Raw genomic sequence first — 25,301 nt, 5'->3', positions numbered from 1 at the left:
ACTCTATGATTCCTATACATTTTTGTGACTAGTCATTCTAGCCCACATTTAGGATCTCTCTCTATGGTCCAAGATGGTAAGCAGAAAGCTAATTTCTGAACCCTCGGGAATTTCTTCCCAAGGAAATGGAGATTTGTGCTACTGCTACCATCCCACCATACAGCCCATTCAGCTACTCAAGGAAGGGAGACACAGAGTCAGAAGAAGGTACAAAAATCTCTTTTTATTGTGGTCTGGAAGCTCCAGTGTCAGGTGGGGCAGGCGGGGGGCAGAAGTGAGACCCAGCCATTCTACTACCCATTTAGAGAGAGGACCCGGAAAGGCTCTGAAGAGGTGACCCTTTGGTGCCTGGCAGGTCATCATTTCCCTGAGGTTCCCGTTGTGCCGGGGAGGGGAAGAAGGGCAGGCCTGACCTCCCCCCCATCCTCATTCTAAGGTTCTGGTCTATCCTGAAGGCCACTGGCTTCTCCCAGAGGAGGGGCATCAACCTGCACCTATAGAATAAGAAAGAAGGAGAATGAGCCCGCAGGTTCTCTCTCTCAAAGCCTCCATCAGTGTATAACATCACTAGAAAGACCCTCACACACATACAAAAAGAGAAGTAGATGCCATCCTCGATAGCCACAACCACAGCAAGACATCCAGTCCAGCCCATAGTTCCCCATCCTTCCCCACAATGAATTACAAGAATGGCAACTAACACAAGCGTTTGTCTGTTCCTACCTTAACCAAAACATGATTTTCTAATTCATGTTTCATTACTGGAGTTAACAACTTTTGTATCTCCCAATTCTGTGAAGCATACAGGACCTCACCATTGGACCGAGGTGATGCAAAGAAGGACAAAGAGCTACACTAGATCAATGATCAGTCCTCCTTACTCTGATATCTCACCAGACATGGCACACCTTTGAAACTTTTCTTCTTGTGCTTAAGGACTAAAAAAGTGTTTCCCCCCCTCAAAACTGAAAGCTGCGATTCCTAGGATGCTGAATTCTGCATGCCCAGCATCAGTGGTAAAGTCAACCCTGCCAACAGCTAATAATTGCAGCACAGGAAAAAAACCATCATTTAAATGTTGGGGGGGAGAAAAAGGGAGATGTTACAGAAAAGAATGTCATTTTGGCAAAGGAAGAGAGTGATGAAGGAAACTGGTGCTGGGGTCACCTAGGGCCACTGCTGCTCACCAAAGGTGATTTGCACACTGCATCTTTGCTGTACAGGAAAGTACGCAAGGGACCAAATTTCCCAAGAACACTTACAGGACAGCCTTTGGAGGTCCTGAAAAAATCTGATCTATATCCATGAAGGGTGCTTCTCACCTTTTCCTTGACTTAAATTCAACCATGACCCTTCCCCTCCCACCCCCTAAAGCAGACACGGAGAACCTGTGGCCTTCCAGATGTTGCTGGACTCCCAGCTCCCATCAGCTCCAGCCAGCATGACTAATGGTCAGGGATGATGGGAGCTGTAGTTCAACACCACCTGGAGGGCAACAGGTTCCCAGCCTTGCCCTAAAGTCTGCATTCTCCCCAGCACCGTCTCTTGGGACTCACTCCAGAATTATGAAGGGTGAGTTGGCAGAGAGCCATGGCTCTCAAATTGCAAGACAGACTCCCCCAAAGTGGTGTAGTCGGTTCCTATTATGGGCCATAAGCTAGAAAACTAATGCTTAAAAAAAAATGAATCCAAAGTCTCTTGAGGTTGCTCTGGCATATTCAGACAAGAGTTTGGGTGTTGACCTGCCAGTCCCCAATCACTACAGTATAAGTATCTGTGAGGCTCCCCCTCCTTATTTGTGGGAGGAAGCCTGGAGCATGTTAGAGGCTTTTTCTGCTGCTGAGGTTTCTCCCTTGTGATCTCACAGCAGGGGTGGGGAACCTTTTTCAGCTCAAGGGCCACAGGCAAAATTGCTAAAGCAACACATGTGAATTTAACCTTTGCACAGTAGACTAGTTTCTATGCACTGACACATTGTTCTCTGTTCTCCATGCAGGCAAGCAGCAGTGTTATCAAGAGTTCAAGGGCTTATTTCAGCCAGGCAAAAACGCTCGAGAAGGGTGCAAAGCAAGGCTGGTGAGGGGTATGATTCAGGAGGATGCAGAAAGTCCTGACAGGGAGATGGAGGGGCCTGGAGGCAGCATTTGGCCCCTTGAATTTTCATCCTTATCTTACAGCAAAGCATACAAGCATGCAGCCTCTTTGGCTTTGGATGTGCTGGGAAAATCCACCACCCAAGCTGCCTAGGGAGACTGAAATGATTTTGTTTGGGGGTCAGTTTACCTATGTTGTGACCCACCAAGGAAACCACAGCCCATCAGTTATATATTTTGGCCTGCCCAGGTGCTTGACCACCCGTTTTACAGCACTGTGTGCAGTCCACTCAGTTTGGTGGCTCACTGGAGGGGGAGATCTGGTCTTGACTAGGGAGGCCACAGGAGAGATTAAGAGGATCGTATCTGGTATTGGGAAGTGAAGTGGTTCTTGGTAAACATCATGGGAGGGCAGGAGAGGAAAAAGAAACTGGAGAACTCACACATCCCTGGGTTCTATTCACCTCTTCCTGCCCTTGCTGCAGTCTCTCCATCTCGCTCTGGATGCTATTCAGGGAGGCTGAGGATTGGGAAGGAGAAAAGGTTCAATCCATGACCATAATGTTGAGCCTCCCGCCACAGAAACACACACACACACACACACTCACACTCACAGGACTTACCTTGCAAAAGCTCTGCCAGCCAGAAGCCACAAGGAAGGAACAGACAAGAAGAAAGAAACATTAGTCACATCCACAGTGCTAGACATTTCAAATTCCTAGGCTCCAACATCAAACTCTTAAAATGCACAAATGACTGGATTTTTGAAAACCAGCGCAGGCCAGTTCCAGGAGTCTGCTCCTATCCCTCCAAACAGACCCCCACATAGTCCTTGCACTTAAAAGGTCCCCCTTCCTCCTGCCCACCTCGTTCCTCTTGCTCTCTCTCCAGTGCCCCCTGCAGTCCCGACTGAGATGCTGCCTCCTCGTCCAGCCGCTCCCTCAGAGACACAATCTCGATTCGCAGCCGCTCGGCCTGGTGCTCTGCAGCCTGGAGTTGTGAGGCAGACTCTTGTCTCAGCTGGTGCACCAAGGCCTGCAGCTCCTAAGGAGTCAGGGGAGAAAGACCACCGCCCAGCTATGTGACACGATGCTGCAGTTTCCACCCATCCCATGCCAGTATCCCACATCCTCCCCACAATATGTGGAAGAGGCAGGCCATGAATTACCTGGACAGTGCCAGGCAAGCTCCTGTTCCCGTCATCCGGAGGGCAGGAATCCTGGGAACATGCCCCCCGCAGCCCCTCGTTCTCGGCATTGAGGCGCTGCACTTCGTAGCTCAGGCTCTTGTGGGACGCAGCCAGGTCAGCCTGGAAAGGCAAGCAAAGGGGGCATGAGAAAAATGCATTATTCAGCCTTGGACCAGGGATACCTAAGGGACAATTTAAAAGTTACAGCCCCCTTGATTCAGAACAGCACTTCTACTATAGCACGAGGCACACTATTCTGTTTATTTCTTTATGTTTCTAAACCACTTAATATCTCGGAGCAGTATACAAAAAGCAGCGTAAAAGCAATCACAAAGCATCACAAAAATTGAGATACAACATAAAAACCAATAAAACAGGTTTATATATATCTATATAGATATATATCTATATCTATATAGATATAAACAGGAAGTAATAATGGGGTCCAGTCTTATGTATCACAGAACTGATGGACAAAGACAAGGATGTCTTTACAAGACCCTTGAACCAACTGATGGATGATGCTTTATTTTTCACATTCCACAAGTGCAGGGGGAATGATGGAAAATGCCCACTTCTGGGTCACCATTCTGTGATATTCTGGAGACTGTGGTGTCATGATTAAAATTTCCCCACATGATCCAAGTGATCTCACTGGTCTATACAGGGGCAGGTGGTATTTAGAAGGGAGGGGTAAGCCTGGAACATGGGTTGTATTGCTAACTGCCAGGGACCAGAGGACTGCAAATCTGTGGAAGGACTGCCTCTGTAAGCTGACACCTTTATTAGCAGTCAGCCCTGAATCTATCTGCAGCACCTTCTACCCTTTCCCTCTTAGGGGGTAGGGAGAAGGACTTGGACTGTATCAAGGGACCCAGAAGAGGAGGTTAACCCTGTTATGTAAATTTCTATAGATATTAGAAGATACTGTCAACGGTCTGAGATGCGTCTGTGCCAGTGTGTGTGTTTATGTAAGTGGCAGGCTTTTACCCTGCAATTAGGATCACTGAGACTTAGTAAAATAGGAAAAGCTACTTTATTTATAGAAATACATAGTAGATAAGAAAGGCATACCTAGTTCTAACTAAGTAAGTTGGAGGCGCAACACCCAGGTTTGGGAGTTGCCCTCATGGCTCAGGAACGAGAGAGCAGAGACAAAGGGATGTCTCCTCTCTCTCAGACAGTTGAAGAAGAGAAGAAGGGAAAGGGTGGAAGGAGGAGGGGCAGATAAGCTTCCCTAAGCATATCAGTCTAACGACGGAAGGAAGTCAGTCAGAGCATCACAGGTAAAGGTAATCAAGCCTATCCATCTGGAGGACCCTAACTCTATCTCCCTTCTGGAACATAAACAAAAGAACAAAACAGGAGTTGCTCTTGCCCCATTTCCAACAAACCTCACCACCCAAGGCATCCTTAATTATATGGTAGTTTTTATGGATTTTCAATGTAAACCACTTTGGGGGGCATCAACAGAGCATCGTGTAACAGAGCACCAGGCTCAGTCCCCAGCATCTCCAGCTACAGCTGGGAAAGCCTCCTGCCTAAAACCCTGGAGAGCCTCTGCCAGTCGGTGTAGACAGCACTGGGCTAGAAGGACCAATGGATTGACTCAGTATAAGGCGGCTTCCTATGTTCTTAGCTGAAAAGCAGGACATAAACATAAGTAAACAAAACACAAGGCCCTTCATCCTATGCATCAGTAGAAATATACTGCAAGGTCTTCATGCCAGCACTGGAACATGGATGCTGCAAGCCCAGCCATTAATGGAGTTCCAAGCCCCACACATTGCTGATAAGAGCAGCACAGTGCATAGTTCTTCCCCAGAACACAAGGCCAGCTGGTCACTAGTAATGTGCTGCAGTGCTGGCACAAAGTATCTGGATGCATTTGGGCCAATGTACAGCATTAAGCAAGAGGCTTTCTATATAGCAGACACAGCAGTTGAGTGAGGGAGCCACTTTTTCAGCAGCCTCCACAGAGGGGCTGAAACATTTAGAACCAACCCTCGCCAAGACCCCACAACCTTCTCCTTCCTAAACCACAATCCCACGCTACCGGAGGTAGAGTTTGCATCCAGCTCCACAACTGAGCCAGCCTGACCCAAGTCTTCCTCCCGCTAGGCCAGGGCTCACCACCAACGCTGCCATCCCTAAGCCACACTCACCATCTGTTCTTGAGTCTGGCGCTGGGTTTCACTCACAGTGGCTTGGAGGCCTTGGAGAAGGCGCTCTGAGGTCTGGATCTGAGTCAAAAGAACCTGGACCTGATCAAAAAGAGAGAGAGAAATCGATTTGTGAAAGATGAAGTTGCTATTTTATACAGCAGCCAACATGGTGTTGCGATTAAGGTGTTGGGCTAGGACTCGGAAGACCCAAGTTCAAATCCCCACTCAGCCATGAAGCTCACTGGGTAATCTTGGGTCAGTCACTATCTTTAGGCTAGCCTATCTCACAAAGTTGTTGTGAGGATTAAATTGGGGGGGCAAGAGGAGAGTGAGTGATCTTGTACACCACTCGGAGCTCCTTGGGAGAAAAGCATGGTCGAAATCCAACACAAAATTAATAGCAACAACCAGCATGGACCCACTAATATGAGTTAAGCTTCCAGCCCCAAGGGCAATGCACTTACAAACCCACCTGCTTACTGCATTCATCACTGCTGCGTCTCAGTGCCTCCTGCAAGCCAGCCTTTTCCCGTGCTGCCTCTTCCAGAGCCTCCCGCTGTTGCCGCACCTGAAAGAAAGAAGCCAGGAACAAAACAAGGGCAGGACGCACTCTGGCATCACCTCTCTCATCTCCAACATCCCCCCTGCCCCCCCCCGCTCACAAAATATCAAAGGAACCCTCTGCTTAAGAAACACAGGAATGTTTGCCTTGGGGATTATAAACTTGATTACAAAACATTAAAAATATTTAATATTCGTCTTTTCTGCCTTCAAAAGACCCACCAAGGCAGCTAAAACAAAACTGAAGGGAAAACACAGCACAGCGCTCAAAACCATCAGCGATAACAGAAGTCAGACACAGATCCTCCCCCAAGAGCCCTACCGAAGGACCTTGTCCTTCCTATTTGGCAGACCGCCACCAGTAACAGAGCCAGACAGGGTTCCCTTGGGGTGGGGGTGGGTAGTTCACAGCTGCGGCACCACAACCAAAGCAGCCTTGTTGCGTGTTCCCAACAGCCATAAATCAGACAGATAACCACCAATACCTTTCCTGCCTCCTCCTCCACCACCACTCTGCTCTGCGTACATACCTGTCCGTGAAGGTGCGTCCATTCAGGCTCAGGCACCAGTTGGTACCCAGCCGGTGGCAAATAGATGGTCTCAGGCACCAGGGTCCCAGTGGAGGAGGCGATCGATGCTGTCTCAGGGCTAGGGGGGCGTCTGCGCCGCGTGGAAGGCCCAGGACTTGGTGCCAAGGAGGAAAAAGAGGCAATGGAGACACTATCAAGGCTACGGGCAAATTTCTCAGCTACTCCTCCTTCCCCCAAAGTAACATGGTCATCTCCAGGCACATCGGAGGGCACAGCCTCAGGGTCAGCAAGGAGGGATTCAGCTGAGCTACATAAAGAACGCTGAAGAAAAAGAAAAAGGAATGAGTAAGGAGGCCCTCACAAAGCCAGCCTGCCAAAAACAGGTCCTGAAAAGACTAAATCCCAACAGCTGGACAACAGCCTGGTGCCTGGGTTGGGTGGGCCGGTGTTACCAAAAGCTTAAGAAAGGTCCTGCTGTTTCCTGAGCCTTCTAATTTTGAGCCTGAAGTGGAACACAAAACATCTAATTGGTAGCTTACCATTAATTTCCGTTAGTGACTCATCCCATGATTCTCCCAGACTTGTAGCCATCCAACAAGCTCTAGTTTGTCCCACCATCACTTGGGCATTGCACTCAAATCAACTTGTATGCTAATTTGCATTGGCTGAGAGAAATACCTGCAACATCCAGATGCAGATTTGTGGCCCTAGTGCAGCATACCTAAAGGTTGTATATGAATTTATTCTGGAACAATGACCACCTTCCGACACATTTTGCATCTTGCCCTTTTCCCTCTTTACTCAGCTGCTTCCCAAACTGTATTCTCACCTTATTGGGAGCTGCTCTGAAGCCACCCAATCCCTTCCAGCTCCTGCGTATCCCTCTGTGTCCTGTTTCCCCCTTTCCACCTGCCACCCCAACTCACCTGCTCAACCTGCAGCTCCTGGACTAGCCCCTCAGCATGTGCCAGCTTTGCCTTCAGTTCTGAAATTTCCTGCTCCATGGGAAGCACAATGGCCCGGAGCCGCTGGGTGTCCTCTTGTGCCTGTGGGAGAGGGGGGAGCAGAGAGAGGGAATACCAACAGCCTTCATCCTAACCTGAGGTCAGTGCCTTCCCAGCAAATCTGAAAGATCCAGATTGTCCATCACTTACCTTTTCCATCTGTTTCTCCAATGAGTCCAGGGGGTTGGTCCTTGGCAGCAAACGGCTCCAAGCATTCTCCCGGCCATCACGCTCCAAAGCCGAGAGACGGGCCTCATAGCTGGAGATAGTGTCTGTATAAAAGGGAGAAGGCATATACGTGAGGCAAGCACAAAACTGTGGTCCTGCCTCCCTCTCACATAATACTAGAACTCAAGGCCATTCAGTGGAGCTGAATGATGGGGAATGTTTGGGGAAGGGCTCAATGGGAGAGCACCTGCTTTGCATGCAGAAGGTCCCAGGTTCAATCCCCAGCATCTTCAAATATAAGGCTGGGAAGGACACTTGCTTCAAACCCTGGAGAGCTGCTACCAGTCAGTGTAAATGATACTGGGCTAGATGGAACAATACTCTGACTCAGAATAAGGCAGCTTCCCATGTTCCTAATGTTAGGAGAGTCAGGAGACAAAAGAAAGTACTTCTTCACACAGCGCATAGTTGTAATAAACTATGGAATTCACTCCCATGAGAGGCAGGGATGGCTTTAAAAGAGGATTTGACAAATGCATGGAGCATGAGGCTACCAACAGCTGCTAGCCACGATGTCTCTGTTCTACCCCCGCTAGTGGAGGCAGTATAGCTCTGAATGCCAGTTGCAGGGTCTCCCAAGTGGGGAGAGCGCTGTTGGGCTCAGGTCCCGCTTCAAGGCTTCCCATCTGGATGGTCAGAACAGGATGTTGGACTAGATGAGCCACTGGACTGATCCAGTCGGGTCTTTTCTTATGTTCAGTTCCTTGGAGGAACCTGTTGCCTTGTTTTTAATTATACTACATTTCTCATTATTGTATACCACCCTGAGACCTACTAGGATGAAGGGCAGCTTAGAAAACAAATGAAAATAAAGACCATTGCTGTCCCTTCCTCGCTGCCAAGCACGTAAGCCCCTTCACCTTTCAAGATGGCCTGCAGGGAAGCCACCTCCTCCTGGCACCGGCGTCGGACAGCCTCCACAGCCTCATGTTTGGTGCCTTCACTCACGGCGGCCACCGCACGGACAGTCTCCACTTCAGCCAGTGCAGCCGCCAACTGGGCCCGCAGTCTTTGGATTGTCTCTTCGGGGTCTGGGTCTCGGGGGAGGTCCCGGTCTTGGGGGGCACCCACATCCTTCACCTGCTGAGGTTCTTAGGGAAAAAATAGATACAGAATTAGAACGGAAGTTAATTTGAACCCAGGACCTGTAAAGTCCCTCCCCCATGAACTCACATGACTAACCTTTTAACCCCTGACTCCAGCTCTAAGTTTTGCCCTTTCGCTCTACACATGGCTCTGCGGGGCTGGACCAAACACCCTAACTCTAACCGTGACCTATGACCTTCCCCCAGTCTATGCGCAACCCAAACCGGAGCCCCGTTCTAGCAACTACCGGAGCCGCGAGGGGCGGGTCTTCCCGTCTTCCCGCCCTCTTTCCCTGCCCGCCGCGCAGAGAGGAGGGGGGCATTCGCGCGTACCTTCCATCCCGCAAAAGGCTTCTGTTGCTGTTTCTCTTTTCCCGAAGACCGAGCGGAGCCGGAATTGCCCGAGCGGAACCGGAAATAGCCGAGCAAACACGGGAATGACCGAAAACAAGTGAATGCGCCGGATATGGCTGGAAATGCTGAGCTCCGCCGAAGAGGAAGGGTACCGATGCCTCTTCGCTCTCAGCCCGAAGAGAAGCCAGCACGATAATTGCCGAAATGGCGCTTTCACCGCTGCAGGCAATGCCTTAGATGCGTTTGTGGGGCAAAAGGCGCTGAGGCTCAAGACAGCCTCCAAAGTCCATGGATTGATTTGGGAAAGACCTGCTTGCTGATTGAGGGGGTGGGGTTAGGAAGCAAGTCTGTGGTTCCTCAGCGTGCAAGGCGCACTCTGCCTTATGCTCAGAGGCTATCCGGCCTTTATTATTTAGTGCTGAGGGTGTTCCGAACCGGAATCCTGATTCTGAAGAATATGTTCTATTCAGGGGCCGCGTCACAGTAACCTCAAATAAGGCTGCAATCCAATACACGTCTACTCAGCGCCATTGGATTCAATGGGATTTACTCTCAGGTAAGTGTGTATTGGATTGCAGCCTAAATTTTGGCAGAACTGGATGCAATGGGCGGGATGACTGCAACGGAGCACTTGTGCAAATGTGAAAGAATAGCCTGAAGGCTCAGTCCGTGGATCATTCCTTTTTCCCATTGGTACTTTTCCCAAAATACTAGGTTGCTGTTGCTGCAGTAGGCCCGGAGCCTACTGCACCCTCCCTACCAGAAAACCCCTGGCTTGTCCCCGTTCCCCTTCTTCTTTAATGCCAGTAATCAGGGAGGTGGCTTGAAGGATAGAGATTAGGAAATTGTTAGGTGTGGAGATTGTGCCGGAGCAGGAAAGGGAAAAGTCAGCGTTTTTGGTTTTTCAGAGAAGTGGGTGTGACTTCCAGCACAGTCCTCAGCTCTCACTTTGCTGAATTAAGAGTCCTAGCAGTGCTCCTCCCCGCTTCTACAGTAAGAATTAGGATGACGCTTGAAGAAAAATATATTTTGGGATGTGTGGGAGGGTGTTAAGAGGTGGGAAGTTTACACCAGCAATTTTTTTAAAAAGCCAGTTGCCTGCGTACTATCAAACGTCTAGTAAAAACAAGCTTCAAACATTACAGCTCCCATTAAGTCAGCAGCTAGGATTAATGTATATTATGGTTTGGGGCCGAATTGGTATTCAGATCCCAGTAGTTTATTCAGAGTGGAATGCAGTGGTTCTCAAACTTTTGGTTCGTGGCACACTGTAAAACATACTAAAATTTCCTGGCACACTTCGTGTACAAAATTAAAAATATATTAATATATTTTAAACTATGAATAAAAATAAACTATAGAAAACTATTACCCTATACAAATGGGTTTCTTCTCATTTTTAAAATATACCTTCATAATATTTGAGGCACACCTAGCCACCTCTTAGGGCGCACCAGTGTGCCTGGGCGCACCGTTTGAGAATCACTGGTGGAATAGCATAGGGGAGCTTGCTTATATCAAGTCAGAGCACAGGTTCCTCTAGCTTAGTGTTAGTTTAGCTGGGGATGACCCACGTGGTGCCCTCTGGATATTTAGGACTACAGCTCCCATCAGGTCCAACTCAGCATGTTCAGTGGCCAGGGGTACTGGGAGTTGCAGTCCGAAAGGTCTGGAGAGAACCATGTTGGCTACCCCAGGGCTAAGCTGATTGGCAGTAGGTCTTCATGGTTTGAGATAGGAATCTTTCCCAGCCCTTCTTGGAGATAGCATGACTTGAACCCAAGACCTTTTGCAGGCAAAGCATGTACTAAACACCGCTAGATTAAATAGGGAACCAAGAAGTGTAAATATAGAACTGGAAAATCCCAAGTTCAGACTCAGTAGGTAAAATGTGAGATTTCCAGGTTCAAACAAGGTCAACCCTGCTTGCAGATGGGGAGGGGAGGGGAAGGCAAGACAGTCTGTTTCCTCAGTGGGAGAGTTGCACTTGGTCCAGCCTCAAAAGCCATATTTATTTGCCAGTTAGCACTGAATGTGTTTTGGATTGGAGTCTTGCTGCTGAAAAGCACATTGCTTTTTTCTCCAGCTATTGCACAACAATTTTAAAAACAGAAGAAGGGCTCTGTTGGATCAGACCACAGACCCATCTAATCCAGCATCCTGGTCCTCACAGTGGCCAACCAGATGCCTATGAGAAGTCCACAAGCAGGACATGAACGCAAGAGCCCGCTCCCATTTGTGTTCCCCAATAACTGGTCACCACAGCCATGCTGCCTCTTTATACTAGAATAGCTTTATTATTTTATTAATTTGATTAATCCCCTTTTAAAGCTATCTAAGTTATTGGCCATCACATCTTGTGGTAGTGAATTTCAGAAATTAATTACATGTATGAAGAGGTACTTTCTGTCTCCTGAATCTACTGTCAATCCATTTCATTGAATGACACTCTGGGCCAAACTACATGTAGCTGCTGTACCTTTTAAGTGCAGAGTCTGTTTATACACACTATGAGCACGGAGATCTGATTCAGAATAGGACCACAGCAGGCACCAAAAGGTTAAAGGCTCAGTAAGTTCAGGATCAGACCCCCTGTGCTGGCAGCTGGTGTAAAAAACAAAAAAGGCACATAAAGACTGTAACTAACATAGTAGTTTTGCCCTGAATTCCAGTAGGTATATTAGGAGAAATATATATTTTCCTCGTGTACATTTTCTACTATACACACTTATCTGGGAGTAAGCCCCACTGAACACAGTGGAGCTTACTTGGGAGAAAAAAGGCACATGGTTACTTTGGAGATTGCCTTATCCCTTATATGACTAGTAAGTAGGTCATTGCTTTCTGCAGGAGAGTTTCCCCTTCAAGTTACAAAACTATCAAGCCTGCTGCACTGTAACTTGGAGCAGAGCTTTCACCGTGGCTGCCCCTGTCCTGTGGAACAGCATGGCTGTCAAGATACGACAGGTGCCTGCTATTTGTACTTTCTAGAAACAAGTGAACCAACCAGAGAACTTCAGCTATGGGGCGGTATATAAATGTAATAAATAAGTGAAGACATTGGTTTCAACCAGCTTTTCCAGCTGGCCGAAAAGGCTCTGCCTTAGAAGTTCATTTTGTATTGCTTTTAAACCTATCTTCAGTTATTTTTTTGGATTGCCTTTAAAACTAGTTTTTGTTGTTTTTATAATGTTTCTAAATCGCCTTGGCACACATGCAGAAGGTGACTCATAAATTAATACAAGTAAAAATAAACAAGCTTTAGCAGCCCTTTGACAGCCAATGTGCTGTAGTGGTTAAGGTGTTGGACTACGACCTGGGAGACCAGGGTTCGAATCCCCACACAGCCATGAAGTTCACTGGGTGACCTTGGGCCAGTCACTGCCTCTCAGCCTCAGAGGAAGGCAATGAAACCACCTCTGAATACCACTTACCATGAAAACCCTATTCATAGGGCGATTGACTTAAAGGCAGTCCATTTCCTTTTTTTTCATTTTGGATGCAGATGCGGGGCTGACTTATTGCTGCTATATAAGAAAAGGCAGACAACAAAAGCTGGAGAGCAGGTGGCTTTATTAGTATCAGAGGCACTTCAGCGTCCTATAAGAAACCAGATTAAAAGTCACACATGTGAGGAGGACATCTGTGTGCCAGGATCCAACACTTTTCTTTGATATTTGATATTTTCTTGCTTGCTTTCCTACCCCTCACCTCCTGCTGCAGACCACAGTTGCCTCCATCTGCCAGCTAGCTCAAGAAAAAGTACTGGGGATCCTACACGCATTTCCCCTGTCTGGCAACCAGCATATTCAACTTGTTGGTGACCTGATCCAGGCTACTCAGCACTCGCTCCAGCTTCTGCAGCACTTGAGGATCAGAGCGTGAAGTGCAGGTGTCTGGTGACAGGGGTGCTGCTGCAGGCTGTGAAACAACTGCACCTAGAGAACACAAATCACAATTTCCCATTATATTGTCACATCCTTGATCCGCTGCAACCTTCTCCTAGTGTTTAACGTGCAAAATCAGAAGTGCTAGGATTTAACCCTGTTCTACTCCCACCCGTGAACCCAGAAACTTTGCCTTGTAATCCCAGATGTGGATGTGACTGCCAAGGGCTGCTTCACACATGCAAGGTTGCCACCATTTGAGGGGAGGCAGGGCTCCTGTGCCTTTAACAGCTGAGCAATACTAGAAAACTACCATCATTCCCATGCCAGCTTGGAGGAGGGGCTGAATTTCTGCCCCTTACATAGATATTAAAGGGACAGAAGCCCTGCTAAGAAAGCAAAAGGTAGCAACTCTATACCTGTGTTAACTTTATGCTGCTTAATATATTTCTCACACCTTCAGGTGGTTTAATTGCATGATTAGTATGACCTGTGAACAAATTTGTTTTCCTACAAATTATGTGAGCTGCAGCATACATTTTGGTTATTGTCTAAGAAAAGCTCTGCTGGATCAGACCAAAATAGAAATGGACTGCCTTCCGGTCAATCCTGACTTACGGCTACTCTATGAATAGGGTTTTCATGGTATGCGGTATTCAGAGGGGATTTACCATTGCCTCCCTCTGAGGCTAGTTCTCCCCAGCTGGCTAGGGCCTGCTCAACTTGCCACAGCTGCACAAGCCAGCCCCTTCCTTGTCCAAAACTGCCAGCTGGGGGCAACTGGGCTCCTTGGGACTATGCAGCTTGCCCACGGCTGCACAGGCGGCAGGGCACGTAACCCCTGAGCCACTCACTGTGGGGGTGATCTTTAGCTGGCCTTTTACAACCAGGAGGCACGAGCAAGGATTTGAACTCACAGACTCTGGACTCCCAGCCAGGCTCTCCTCCCCACTGTGCTATACCAGCTGTTACGGATCAGACCAAAGGTGCAACTATTTTGTTTTCCCACATTGGCCAACCGCTTGCCTCCACAAAGCCTGTAAGCAGGACGTGAAGGCAGTATCTCTTCCAAACCCCCACATCCTCTCCTGGTGCTTCCCCACCCCCATAGAAGACTCCCTTTAGCTGCCATTGCTAATAGACATTGATAGATCCATTCTCTATTGTCTAATTCCATTTTAAAATGATTTAATCCAACCACATCTTGTGGCAGTAAATTCTATTGATTTGTTATGCGATGTGCAAAATGCACAACTGCATCACTTTTAATTTATACCTTTGCCTTTTTGCAAAAGTACATAGTGCAGCTTAAATAAAGATGACTTATATAGGCTGCAGAGTACACCCTGCTTTTTCCCAACTTCCCAGATTCATGGGTTGCTGCTTCCCTCTCCCAGCCCCCAAATCCTGGTACCATGGCTGGCACAAATCTTCTCTTTCAGCTGTGACTGGATATCCCGGAGGCCTGTGAAGTGTCTCACGACAATGACGTGTTCTGTGGCTGGGTGGGAAGCAATGGCATGGAGCTCACGCTGGGCTGTTGTACTTGTGAATCCCAAACCAACCTTCCAGGAGAAACAAAAGCCATTAAGAGGTAGTTGCACTCTGCCACGGATGGCTAAGCGGGGTGGGTGGGGTGCAAATGAGGGTGTAAAGTGGAAATGAGAACAGGGGTTGACCTTTCACCCAGTGATACACAATGAAGGGTGGACAGCATGGACCACCCATGGCCTGGAATACATTGCCTCTAACTTTTCACAGGCACATGGTTGTTACACCCTGAAGCTTATCACTTCCTGAGTCCCATTCCCTCCTTGGGTCCTGCTGAAGGCTCCACCCTGCCTGTTGTATGCTGTATTCATTTACTCTGCAATACTCATTTACTCCGCTGACTTAAAAGCTAAGATAGTATTTATGGTTTTAGTTGACGATATATTAGAAAACCATAATTGTCTAACATCATGCCATCATGGTCAAAACAGGCCTCTGCATCTCTGAGAAAGCACTGCATGGTGCCTTTTAGCGTTCATGGACAGCCATTTTTGTGCAAGAGCCCCAGAGAAAAGATGGGTTTCCCATGGTCTACTGCAGGGATGGGGAATTTGTGGCCTCTTTTATACTGAAAGGTCTCCAAAAATGGGGGCTCTCTCAGGTACATGGGGACAGTAGTGCTCATTAGGGTCTGCCCAGTTTGCAAAAACTGGTAGTTGCAGATCAGCCTCTCCCACACAAGAGGCTCTGTGGCTTTGGGGCAGATTATGAATCCATACCAGCAACCTTAGCACACCTTGGAGGGCAGAGGATGGTGTAGTTTCAAGGTGAAGCACTGGCACTCTCCAAGGAAAATACATGATACAGCCCTTTATAGCAAAGGACAGGTTAAAGCAAAAATCTTTTTTGCTGTGGGTGGGTCAGTTAGCTTGGTCCTATTGCTCTTGATCACTTTGAAATTGGGCAAAAATACATCACTGTTTTGACCTACTGTATTAGGTCAGTATTTATTCCCATTTTACGGATGAAGTAAGGCAGGGGTGGGGATCCTGCAGCTTTTAGTATTAATTGCTGCAGATCTGCTCTGGCTGCCCATTTAATCTGTTGCTGATGTTATTTTACTACTTCAGCTTGAAATTTTATTGCTTTTATTTTGTCACTGTAAGCAGCCCCAAGAGTTCTAATTGAGCGCAAGGGTTGGATATTGAAATGTGTAAGTAAATAAATAACACAGGCAAGGAAGTTAGCTCTCACCCCAACTGCAAAGCGTGTGATTCTGGCTCTGTTGGCCTCTTCAACAACGTCTTCATACTCCAGGGGGTCCCCAGTCTTCTCACCATCTGTCACTACCACGAGGAACTTCTTGGCTGTGCTGCGGGCACCTTTCTGTGGGGTGAACAGCTCTTTTCTAAAAAGGGGTGTGGAGAGGAGAGTGGTGTCGAGTGTGGAAATAACAGTTGTGGTGGTAGAGCTGCCACTTATTCTAGCACAACAGGCATTCAACAGGTGAAGCATTTTACCACTGCTGTCTCCCCATGGTAGGAAAAGCACCTGTTGAATTTCTGCACTGTCAAAAAAGGTGGCGGCAACTCAGGGTGGTGAGGAGGGGAAGAAATAGAGCAAAGATACCCACACAGCTTTTGTGATCCCAGTGGCTGTGTACGAGGAGCCTCCCAGCTGCCTAACTCCATTGAGCAGGTGGTCAGGATTTCGAACTCTGTTAAAGTGCATGAAGTCAAAATGCTCCTCAAAGCGATTAGAGAACTGCAGGAGGGAAAACTGAGGAGGATGGAGAGAGATTAGTGGGAGCAATAGGACCTTTGGCTGAAATTCATGGAGAATATGGCTATCAATGGCTACTAGCTTGAATGGCTATGTTCTACTTCCACTGTCATGTTCTTTGAATACCAGTTGCTGGAAATCATAAGTGGGAGAGAGCTGTTGCGCTCAAATCCTGCTTGCGGGCTTCCCGTGGGCATCTGGCTGGCCACTGTAGAACAGGATGCTGGACTAAATAGGCCACTGGCCTGGTCTAGCAGGGCTCATCTGATATTCTTAACCTCTGACATTTGTATTTAAGCCAGGGTACCAGTCAGGAGGAGAAACCTGCTGTTAACATCTTCTGTTATCAGAAACCAGCTACTAGGACCAATTGTTTTGGTGCCAGTGACTTCACAGCTGTCTTATATACATGTTTGCCATTTTCCCAATTCAGATTTGGTTACTGTCTTTGTTAAGAAAAAGACATGTTAAAAACATTTGGCTGCCTCTGGTCAAAAACCCAAATAACACCCCTTATGGTGATATATGTATAATAATTAACTAAATATTTGCTGCTCTTGAATGGTAACCACCTCAAGGCCTTGGATGCCAACCTGGAAGGCTCACATCTTTTCCTTTTTTTTCTTTTTTGGTATTGTCTTTACAAATTAGATTGTAAACTTTGGGCAGGACTTCTTTTTTTAAAAAAAAAAAATCTCTGCAGGAAATGCTGATTTTTTTATATATACTCCAAAACCTGAGGTGTATTGCCTCACCCTGTCTAACAGAACACCAGCCCTGAAAAAAGAGGTATTTTCCAGAAAGGCCTTGGAGACAAGGAAGTAAGAAGAGCCCTGCTGGATCAGGCCAGTGGCCCATCTAGTCCAGCATCCTCTTCCCATCGTGGCTAACCAGATGCCTATGGGAAGCCCGCAAGCGGGACCTGAGCACAACAGGTCTCTCCTCCTGCGGTTTCCAACAACTGGTATTCAGAACCATACTGCCTCTGACAGTTGAGGGAGAACATACCTTTTGTTGTTGTTATGTGCCTCCAAGTCGACTGTGACTTATGGCGACCCTATGAATCAGCGACCTCCAAGAGCATCTGTCATGAACCACCCTGTTCAGATCTTGTAAGTTCAGGTCTGTGACTTCCTTTATGGAATCAATCCATCTCTTGTTTGGCCTTCCTCTTTTTCTACTCCCTTCTGTTTTTCCCAGCATTATTGTCTTTTCTAATGAATCATGTCTTCTCATGATGTGTCCAAAGTATGATAACCTCAGTTTCATCATTTTAGCTTCTAGTGATAGTTCTGGTTTAATTTGTTCTAACAATAATAATAATAATAATAAATTTAATTTCTTTGTCGCCTATCTGGCCAATGGCCACTCTAGGCGACTTACAAAATCATTAAAATACAATTAATAAAATACAGTAATACAATATAAAAACAATACATCTGCAACAACAATATTAAAACTGGGCAGGAGGCATTACAGTTATAACAATTAACCCTCCCCGGATACCCCGAAGGCCTGTTGGAAGAGCCAGGTCTTTAAGGCTTTCCGAAATACATTTAGGGAAGAGGCGTGCCGGAGATCTTGTGGGAGGGAGTTCCAAAGAGTGGGGGCCGCCACTGAGAATGCCCTCTCTCTTGTACCCGCCAATCTGGCTGTTTTTGTTGGCGGGATTGAGAGAAGGCCCTGTGTGGCCGATCTTGTTGGGCGGCATAATTGGTGGCGTTGAAGGCGCTCCGTGAGATAAACTGGGCCGAAACCGTGTAGGGATTTAAAGGTCAATACCAACACCTTGAATTGGGCTCGGAAAACAACTGGAAGCCAGTGTAGATCGAACAACACTGGTGTGATGTGATCTCGGCGGCGACTATTCGTAAGTAGTCGAGCCGCCGCATTTTGTATAAGTTGCAATTTCCGGACCGTTTTCAAGGGTAACCCCACGTAGAGCGCATTACAGTAGTCCAAACGAGAGGTGACCAGGGCGTGTACCACTAGTGGGAGCTGATGAACAGGAAGGTAGGGTTGCAGCCTTCGTATGAGGTGTAGTTGGTACCAGGCTGCCCGGCTCACTGCCGAAATCTGAGCCTCCATGGACAGCCTGGAATCAAGCACAACCCCAAGGCTGCGGACCTGGTCCTTTAGGGGTAGACTCACCCCATTGAACTTCAGGTCAATATCGCCCAACCTTCTCTTGTCCCCCACAAGTAGTACCTCGGTCTTATCAGGGTTCAACTTCAGCTTGTTCCTTCCCATCCATCCACTCACAGATTCCAGGCACTTGGACAAGGTCTCCACAGCCAACTCTGGTGAAGATTTAAACGAGAGACAGAGCTGAGTGTCATCCGCATATTGATGACACTGCAGCCCAAATCTCCTGATGATTGCCCCCAGCGGCTTCATATAGATGTTAAATAGCATGGGAGACACGATAGAGCCCTGTGGCACACCACAACTGAGAGGCCAAGGGTCTGATACCTCCTCCCCCAACGCTACCTGTTGGTACCTGTCGGAGAGAAAGGAATGGAACCACTGTAATACAGTGCCTCCAATTCCCAATCCCTCCAGGCGAAGCAGAAGGATACTGTGGTCGACAGTATCAAAAGCCGCTGAGAGATCGAGGAGGACAAGAAAGGTGGATTCTCCCCTGTCTAATGCCCTCCTCAAATCATCAACCAGAGCGACCAAGGCTGTTTCAGTTCCGTGACCAGTCCTGAAACCCGATTGGTATGGATCCAAATAATCCGTTTCATCCAAGTGTGCTGACAACTGGTTGGCCACCACTCGCTCAATGACCTTGCCCAGAAATGGTAGATTCGAAATTGGGCGGAAGTTATTGAACACTTGGGGATCCAAGGAGGGCTTCTTTAAGATGGGCTTTACAATTGCCTCCTTGAAGGCTGATGGCATCACACCCTCTTTCAAGGATGCGTTTACCACGGCTTTGATCCCCTCGCCCAATTTCTCTCTGCAGCTCACAAGGAGCCACGAAGGGCAAGGATCAGTAAGCCAAGTGGTTGGCTTCACAGATGAAAGCACCTTGTCCACTTCCTCAGAAGGGAGAAGCCGAAACCGATCCCAATTTACCGGCATGCAACTGGCCAACTCTGGTTCATCCACTGTGTCCACGGCGCATGGGATCGAGCTCCGTAAGTGTTCGATTTTATCAGTGAAGTGTTTTGCTAATAAGTCACAGGAGGCCTTTGACTGTTCCAAGGGTTCCTGAGCAACTGGACCGACCAGGCTTCGGACCACCTGGAACAGCCTCCTGGGACAGCACTCCGCAGACGCAATAGAGGCAGCAAAGAAAGCCTTCTTTCCTGCCTTTATTGCCACTTGGTAGGCAGCTACTGCTGCCCTAACCTGTGTCCGGACATCTTCGGAGCGAGATTTCCGCCACCGGCGCTCTAGTTGTCTCACCTCCTGTCTCAGACTACACAACCGCGGTGTATACCATGGTGCTAGCTGAGTTCTATTCAGGGGGAGAGGACGTTTCGGAGCCACCCGGTCTAATGCCCTGGTGATCCCCACGTTCCACTCCTTCACCAGGGTTTCGACCGGGTGACCTTCCTCCAACACCACATATCAAATGAATTGATTTTTCTCTTATCCGCTTTTTTCACTGTCCAACTTTCACATCCATACATAGAGATCGGAAATACCATGGTCTGAATGATCCTGACTTTAGTATTCAGTGATACATCTTTGCATTTGAGGACCTTTTCTAGTTCTCTCACAGCTGCCCTCCCCAGTCCTAGCCTTCTGATTTCTTGACTATTGTCTCCATTTTGGTTAATGACTGTGCCGAGATATTGATAATCCTTGACAAGTTCAATGTCCTCATTGTCAACTGTAAAGTTACATAAATCTTCTGTTGTCATTACTTTAGTCTTTTTGACGTTCAGCTGTAGTCCTGCTTTTGTGCTTTCCTCTAACTTTCATCAGCATTCGTTTCAAATCATGAATTTGTCTAATCCTCTTCTAAAGCCACCCAAGTTGGTGGCAATCACTACTCTTATGGGAGCTAATTTCTTATTTTAGCTATGTGAATAAGTTCTTTCTTTTGTCCTGAATTTTACAATATTTAACCCAACTCTGAGAGATCACATCACACCTAAGACCATTCCCTCTTGTCCACCTCCCCTACTGACCTGTGTATTATCAGGAAAGCTTTTCATAATGAGTGCAACAAACATCTTCAGTTGCACAAACTCTGCAGGCCGCATGCTGGTTGAACCATCAATCAGGAAGACAACGTCTCGGGCTTCATTTGGACACTCTGGGTAGGACAAAAGCAAGCCAGAACAGCTAATTCAAAGGCAAAACCATTCCCTTTCATTCGTAAGATTCCTTAGGTCAACACAATTTTAATTTTCAGCAGAGGGTGCCTGCCCCCACATACATGTTACAGGTCCCATGACTTTTAATGGCTACATGGCAAGGAGAAATTCAACTGGTGAAGCTATTGCCAATCACTTCCTTGCCAGAGAAAGCTTCACCATTTGAATTTCTGCTAGTTCCACAGGGCATAGTATTTATTTATTTGTTCAATTTCTATCCCACCTTTCCTTCCAAAGGAGCCCAAGATGGGAAACAAAAAGTAAAAAAATACAATTTAAAATAAAACAAAACATTTAAAATAATAACATTTAAAAACGGCCACATACCATCACAGCTAATAATTTCAAGGTTGCCAGGACCAGTACTTTCTGCCATCAAATGCCTGAGTGAATAGGAATGTTTTAAAAATCCGTCTGCATGTCACTAATGAGGGAGACAGATAAACCACACCAGGGAAGGCATTCTGCAAATAGGGCGCTGCCACTAAGAAGGCCCTGTTGCAGGTCAGTACGTGTGGCCTTGCCAGGAAAAAAAATACTGGCAACCTCCTCTCATCTGCAGAAGCTGTTTTGAGTGTCAAAGCTCAGCCCTAGAACACGTAAAGCAATAATAAAGGGGGTGCCTCTGAGCACATGCAGAGTGGCTTTCTCTTGCCAGTTATATCAGCCTAACCCCACTTCCATAAATATTTGATTTCTTTTTGCATATTAACCCTCTGTTGTTAGCTGCTAATTTGTCCATTTTCCAGTACATTTGCATACTAAAAACCTCACATATCAGTATTATTATACCCAGGGCAGGTCTGAGATTGAAAGTGGCTTGCTTAAGACTACGTGGTGAGTTCATGGCAGAGGTAAAATTTTAACCAGGACTTTCTGATCATAGGTCAGTCTTCAGCCATTTTATTTTACCATGCCACATAACAGTTGCTTATGAGATACCATGCTTGGGATCCTAGTTTTAGTCTTGCTCACTTAGTTTGTGTATGTTCTCCACTAAAACATTTTAAATCAAAACTCTGCCTGGGATAACTAAAAACCAGGAAAGCTGGATTCTGCAAAATTCTGTATACATAATGGAAATTAATCCAGTTTGCCTTATTCCTCTTATTTTATTCAATGTATTCTACAGTACTTTCTATATTGACTAATCAAATCTGGATCTGCCAATCCATGGAGATTAATACTGGGACTGAAGCCCCTTTGTTTGACCACTGAACTGCCAGCAGTAGTTTCTGAAATTTCAGCAGGCATTGCTCATACATCAAATATATCTTCAGAACAGAGAGGGCTAAAAACACACTTTCCAAACAAGAATGAAAACAGGTTTCTAGCTGTATTCTGCCTTGTGCAGTGGCTTTTCTGCACTTCCACAAAATCAGAACATACACACAGTTCTGACATGCAACCTGCTCCTGTGCCTGTATATCCTACCTTTCCTCAAAGAGTTCAAAGTACCATACATGGCTTTCTCTCTCCTCCCCCTTTTATCCTCATAACAATCCTGTGAGGTAGGCTAGACTGAGAGATAGTTACTCGCTCAGGCCACCCAGTGAGCTTTGTGTCAGAGTATGGGGATTTGTACCTGGGTCTCCCTTCCTAGTCCTGGTTTGACCTCCAACCACACTGGCTCTCATAGGATTGATGATTTAGTGTTTCAGTCATTAAAAAAAAGACTTTCCACCTAAAACCTTCTCCAGGAATTAATAACATACAATATTCTCTTGCCCCCAACCTTCTTCACACAGCCCTGACTCACGTTCTCTTCCCTGGTTCCTCTGGGGAGCCTCTGGGACAGACAAGGCATCTGAGAGATCAAAAACATCATCAGCAGACTCTGCAAGAGACAGAAATTAGGTGAGCCAATGCCAAGACTAAATGTAAATGTAGTGTCTTCAAGTCGACTCCGACTTATGAATAGGGAAAACCCTATGAATAGGGTTCATGGTAAGCAGCATTCAGAGGGAGTTTACCATTGCCTTCCTCTGAGGCTGAGAGGCAGTGACTGGCCCAAGGTCACCCAGTGAGCATCATGGCTGTGGGGGGATTTGAACCCTGGTCTCCCAGGTCATAGTCCAACACCATAACCACTACACCACACTGTAGCAAGGCAATATTTGGGGAAGGGAGGTTGGATAAAAACTATCTAGATCCAGTGGGAGAAGGGCAAACAGTGTGTGAGTGAGGTGTGTTGTTGCTGATTTGTGTATGCAAAAGGCCCTGTCTATTCTGTACTATACATATACAGCAGTATTATACCACTTTCAGTTATGGTCTCCTGCAAAGAATCCTGGGAACTGTAGTTTGTTAGGAGAACCCTATTCCCCTCACAGAGCTACAATTCTCTGAGTTCTCTGAGAAGAGGGGTTGATTGTTAAATCACTTCTGAGAATTGTAGCGCCATCATTCCTTCATTCGCTCCCTCTCCTGTTTTGGGCTGCACCAAAGGAGATGGATGGCCACGGGTGCCCTAAAGAATGAGAACTCTAGCAACTCGCCCAACAAAAGTTTAATCAGGCAACCTCCAAAAGGCATATCAGCACAGCCAACAAAAAGAGGGAATACTGCCATCAAAAAGTGATCAGGGCCGGCCCAAAACATTTTGTTGCCTGGGTCAAAGGACAAGTTGGTTCAAATACAAAACCCAACCAGAATGGCGGCTGAATTTCACTTCAGCTTGAGGCAACAGGACAGTTTCCCCCACTGCACCTGAGGGTAGCAGCCAGTTAACTTAGATGGGCACAGAGCAGGATGCAGCGCCCACAGCTCTGTCCTTCAACACGTTGCCCCCACTCCCTGCCCCCACCATCTGCTGTTTGAGGCAGCTGCCTGACTCTGCCTAATGGTGGGGCCAGCCCTAAGTCCTGGACAGCTGGAGCAGTGAGCACATGTACCAACCTGCTGTTCCAAGGAAAAGGAGAGTGACAGCAATGAAGATAAAGACTCCCATGGCTTGTCTCTCAATCCCTGCCCGTCGGTTTTCAGCCCTTCTGCTATCAGAGGGTTGCAGTCAGTGCAACAGGGCAACGACTTCTGGGTGTAGGCTGGAAGGGCATTGACCAGGAAAGGCCATCGGAGGGGGTGGGGGAAAGAGAGGATATGGCAGCAACCTCACTTTCCAGCTGCAGCCTCTCTTTGGTGTGCAAATATTTGCACCACTAACCTTTTGAACTCCTCAGAGGTAGCCATGTTAGTCAGTGTAAGATGTTAGTCAGTGCAGCGAAAACAACAGAAGTGTCCTGTAGCACTTTAATGATTACAAATATGTATTGTGGCATCATTGTCAATCATAGGCTCCAAATGATTTGCAAGACAGCCCATTTTTTGGAGATCTCTCTCTGGTAAATCACTGTCCTTATGGTTGTGGGGAGTTGCCTTGTTAAAGTACTGCTGGTCTTTCTAGCATTGCAATTTTCCAGAGTTTAGCTCCCTCTTCAGTCTCCCATAGCCTATCAGGTTTTTCAAGTGCTGCTAGTGCAGGAGATGCTGGAGCCTAAGTATTGGGAGCTCTGGGGTCACTCTCACACATGTACACAATCATACATATACACACAGCAATAGATATACCCACACTGCTTTATTTGGCCATAAATGGCCTGTTTAATTACTTCATGTATTTGTGTGGGTGGGTGAGCTACTGAAAATTGCTTGCGGGCTAGTAGTTTTGGTAGACTTTTAGGTTTGCTAGAGTTTTTCCCAAGGTTTGCTTTAGCACTTGGCCTTAAAGAGTCACTTTTGAACACACAGCAGCCTGTGACTCAGCTTACCTAACTAGCAATTAAAATGCAGGAGTGGTGTTCTTTCCTCCTGCTCTGTTTCATATTCACCCCCTTATCTTCTGAGACGTACCACAGGCACTTTGCAGGAGGGACACCCTGTCATTCACATGGTGAGAGGTGCGGGGGTTTGCTATGTGGACTACAGCTTTTAGAAGCTGTAGGGGAACAAATATTTTGATGTGGTCCAAAGCTCCTTTCTTGCTGTCCCTTTTAATATGAACTAGGGAGGCAAATGGATCCTGCATTTTAAACCATTCTGTTGAGAGCCAGAGTGAATGAATAGTGTTGCTTGCCCTTTTAAAACTAAAAACAACTGCACCCAAATAATTCCATATTTTGCTTTAACAAAAGCAAAATCCTGGGTTCAGAATAAATGATACAAATAATTAATACATAGTTCTGAAATTACTGGGTTGAAGAACAGGAAAAAATTGTGCCCCCTTTGACATCTCTGCTGCAATGCAGGCTTATAAACCATTCCCCCTATTCTGATGTTCAGGCGTGAGTGCCAATGCTTATGTAGCCAAAACAGCACCACCCACAACCAAGGAGGACGTATAAGCAGGCTTGGGGGAATGCCAAAGTTTGCAGAAATACAAAAAGAAAAGTTTAGAAAAAGAGTGAGCGTGCTCAGTGGTCACATAGGGTTCTTTCTGACACTCTTCCTACTCAGGAGTATACCCATTGACATTAATGGACATTATGTGACTAATTTACATCCATTCATTTCAATGGGTATTCTCTTGACAGTAACTTAGATGGATACAATGCAGCATGTTGACTGACTGTTGGGAGGGGGAATGGAATGGTATGTCATGG

General features: G+C 46.9%; 2 protein-coding genes across 2 annotated transcripts; both read right to left on the bottom strand.

The window, feature by feature from the left end:
- Positions 1-203: 203 nt before the first annotated feature.
- RABEP2 (rabaptin, RAB GTPase binding effector protein 2) lies at positions 204-9,662 on the bottom strand. The gene is made up of 12 exons (XM_061590201.1): positions 9,189-9,662; positions 8,631-8,861; positions 7,693-7,814; positions 7,465-7,584; positions 6,539-6,859; positions 5,920-6,015; positions 5,448-5,546; positions 3,262-3,402; positions 2,960-3,137; positions 2,717-2,728; positions 2,537-2,613; positions 204-494 (listed from the first exon to the last, which is right to left on the bottom strand). The coding sequence occupies exons 1-12, from the start codon at positions 9,193-9,195 to the stop codon at positions 432-434; spliced, it is 1,467 nt and encodes a 488-aa protein (XP_061446185.1). The 5' UTR covers positions 9,196-9,662; the 3' UTR covers positions 204-431.
- Positions 9,663-12,765: 3,103 nt separating this feature from the next.
- On the bottom strand, positions 12,766-23,739 carry LOC133367150 (integrin alpha-X-like). The gene is made up of 7 exons (XM_061591007.1): positions 23,602-23,739; positions 22,463-22,540; positions 20,515-20,642; positions 16,221-16,366; positions 15,842-15,995; positions 14,511-14,661; positions 12,766-13,147 (listed from the first exon to the last, which is right to left on the bottom strand). The coding sequence occupies exons 1-7, from the start codon at positions 23,651-23,653 to the stop codon at positions 12,984-12,986; spliced, it is 873 nt and encodes a 290-aa protein (XP_061446991.1). The 5' UTR covers positions 23,654-23,739; the 3' UTR covers positions 12,766-12,983.
- Between the last annotated feature and the right edge of the window lie 1,562 nt (positions 23,740-25,301).

Source organism: Rhineura floridana, chromosome 11 (genome assembly GCF_030035675.1).
Source record: "Rhineura floridana isolate rRhiFlo1 chromosome 11, rRhiFlo1.hap2, whole genome shotgun sequence".
NCBI classification, from domain to species: Eukaryota; Metazoa; Chordata; class Lepidosauria; order Squamata; family Rhineuridae; genus Rhineura; species Rhineura floridana.
The sequence above is the reverse complement of the archived record's forward strand: the minus strand, read 5'-3'. Positions and strand labels throughout refer to the sequence as shown.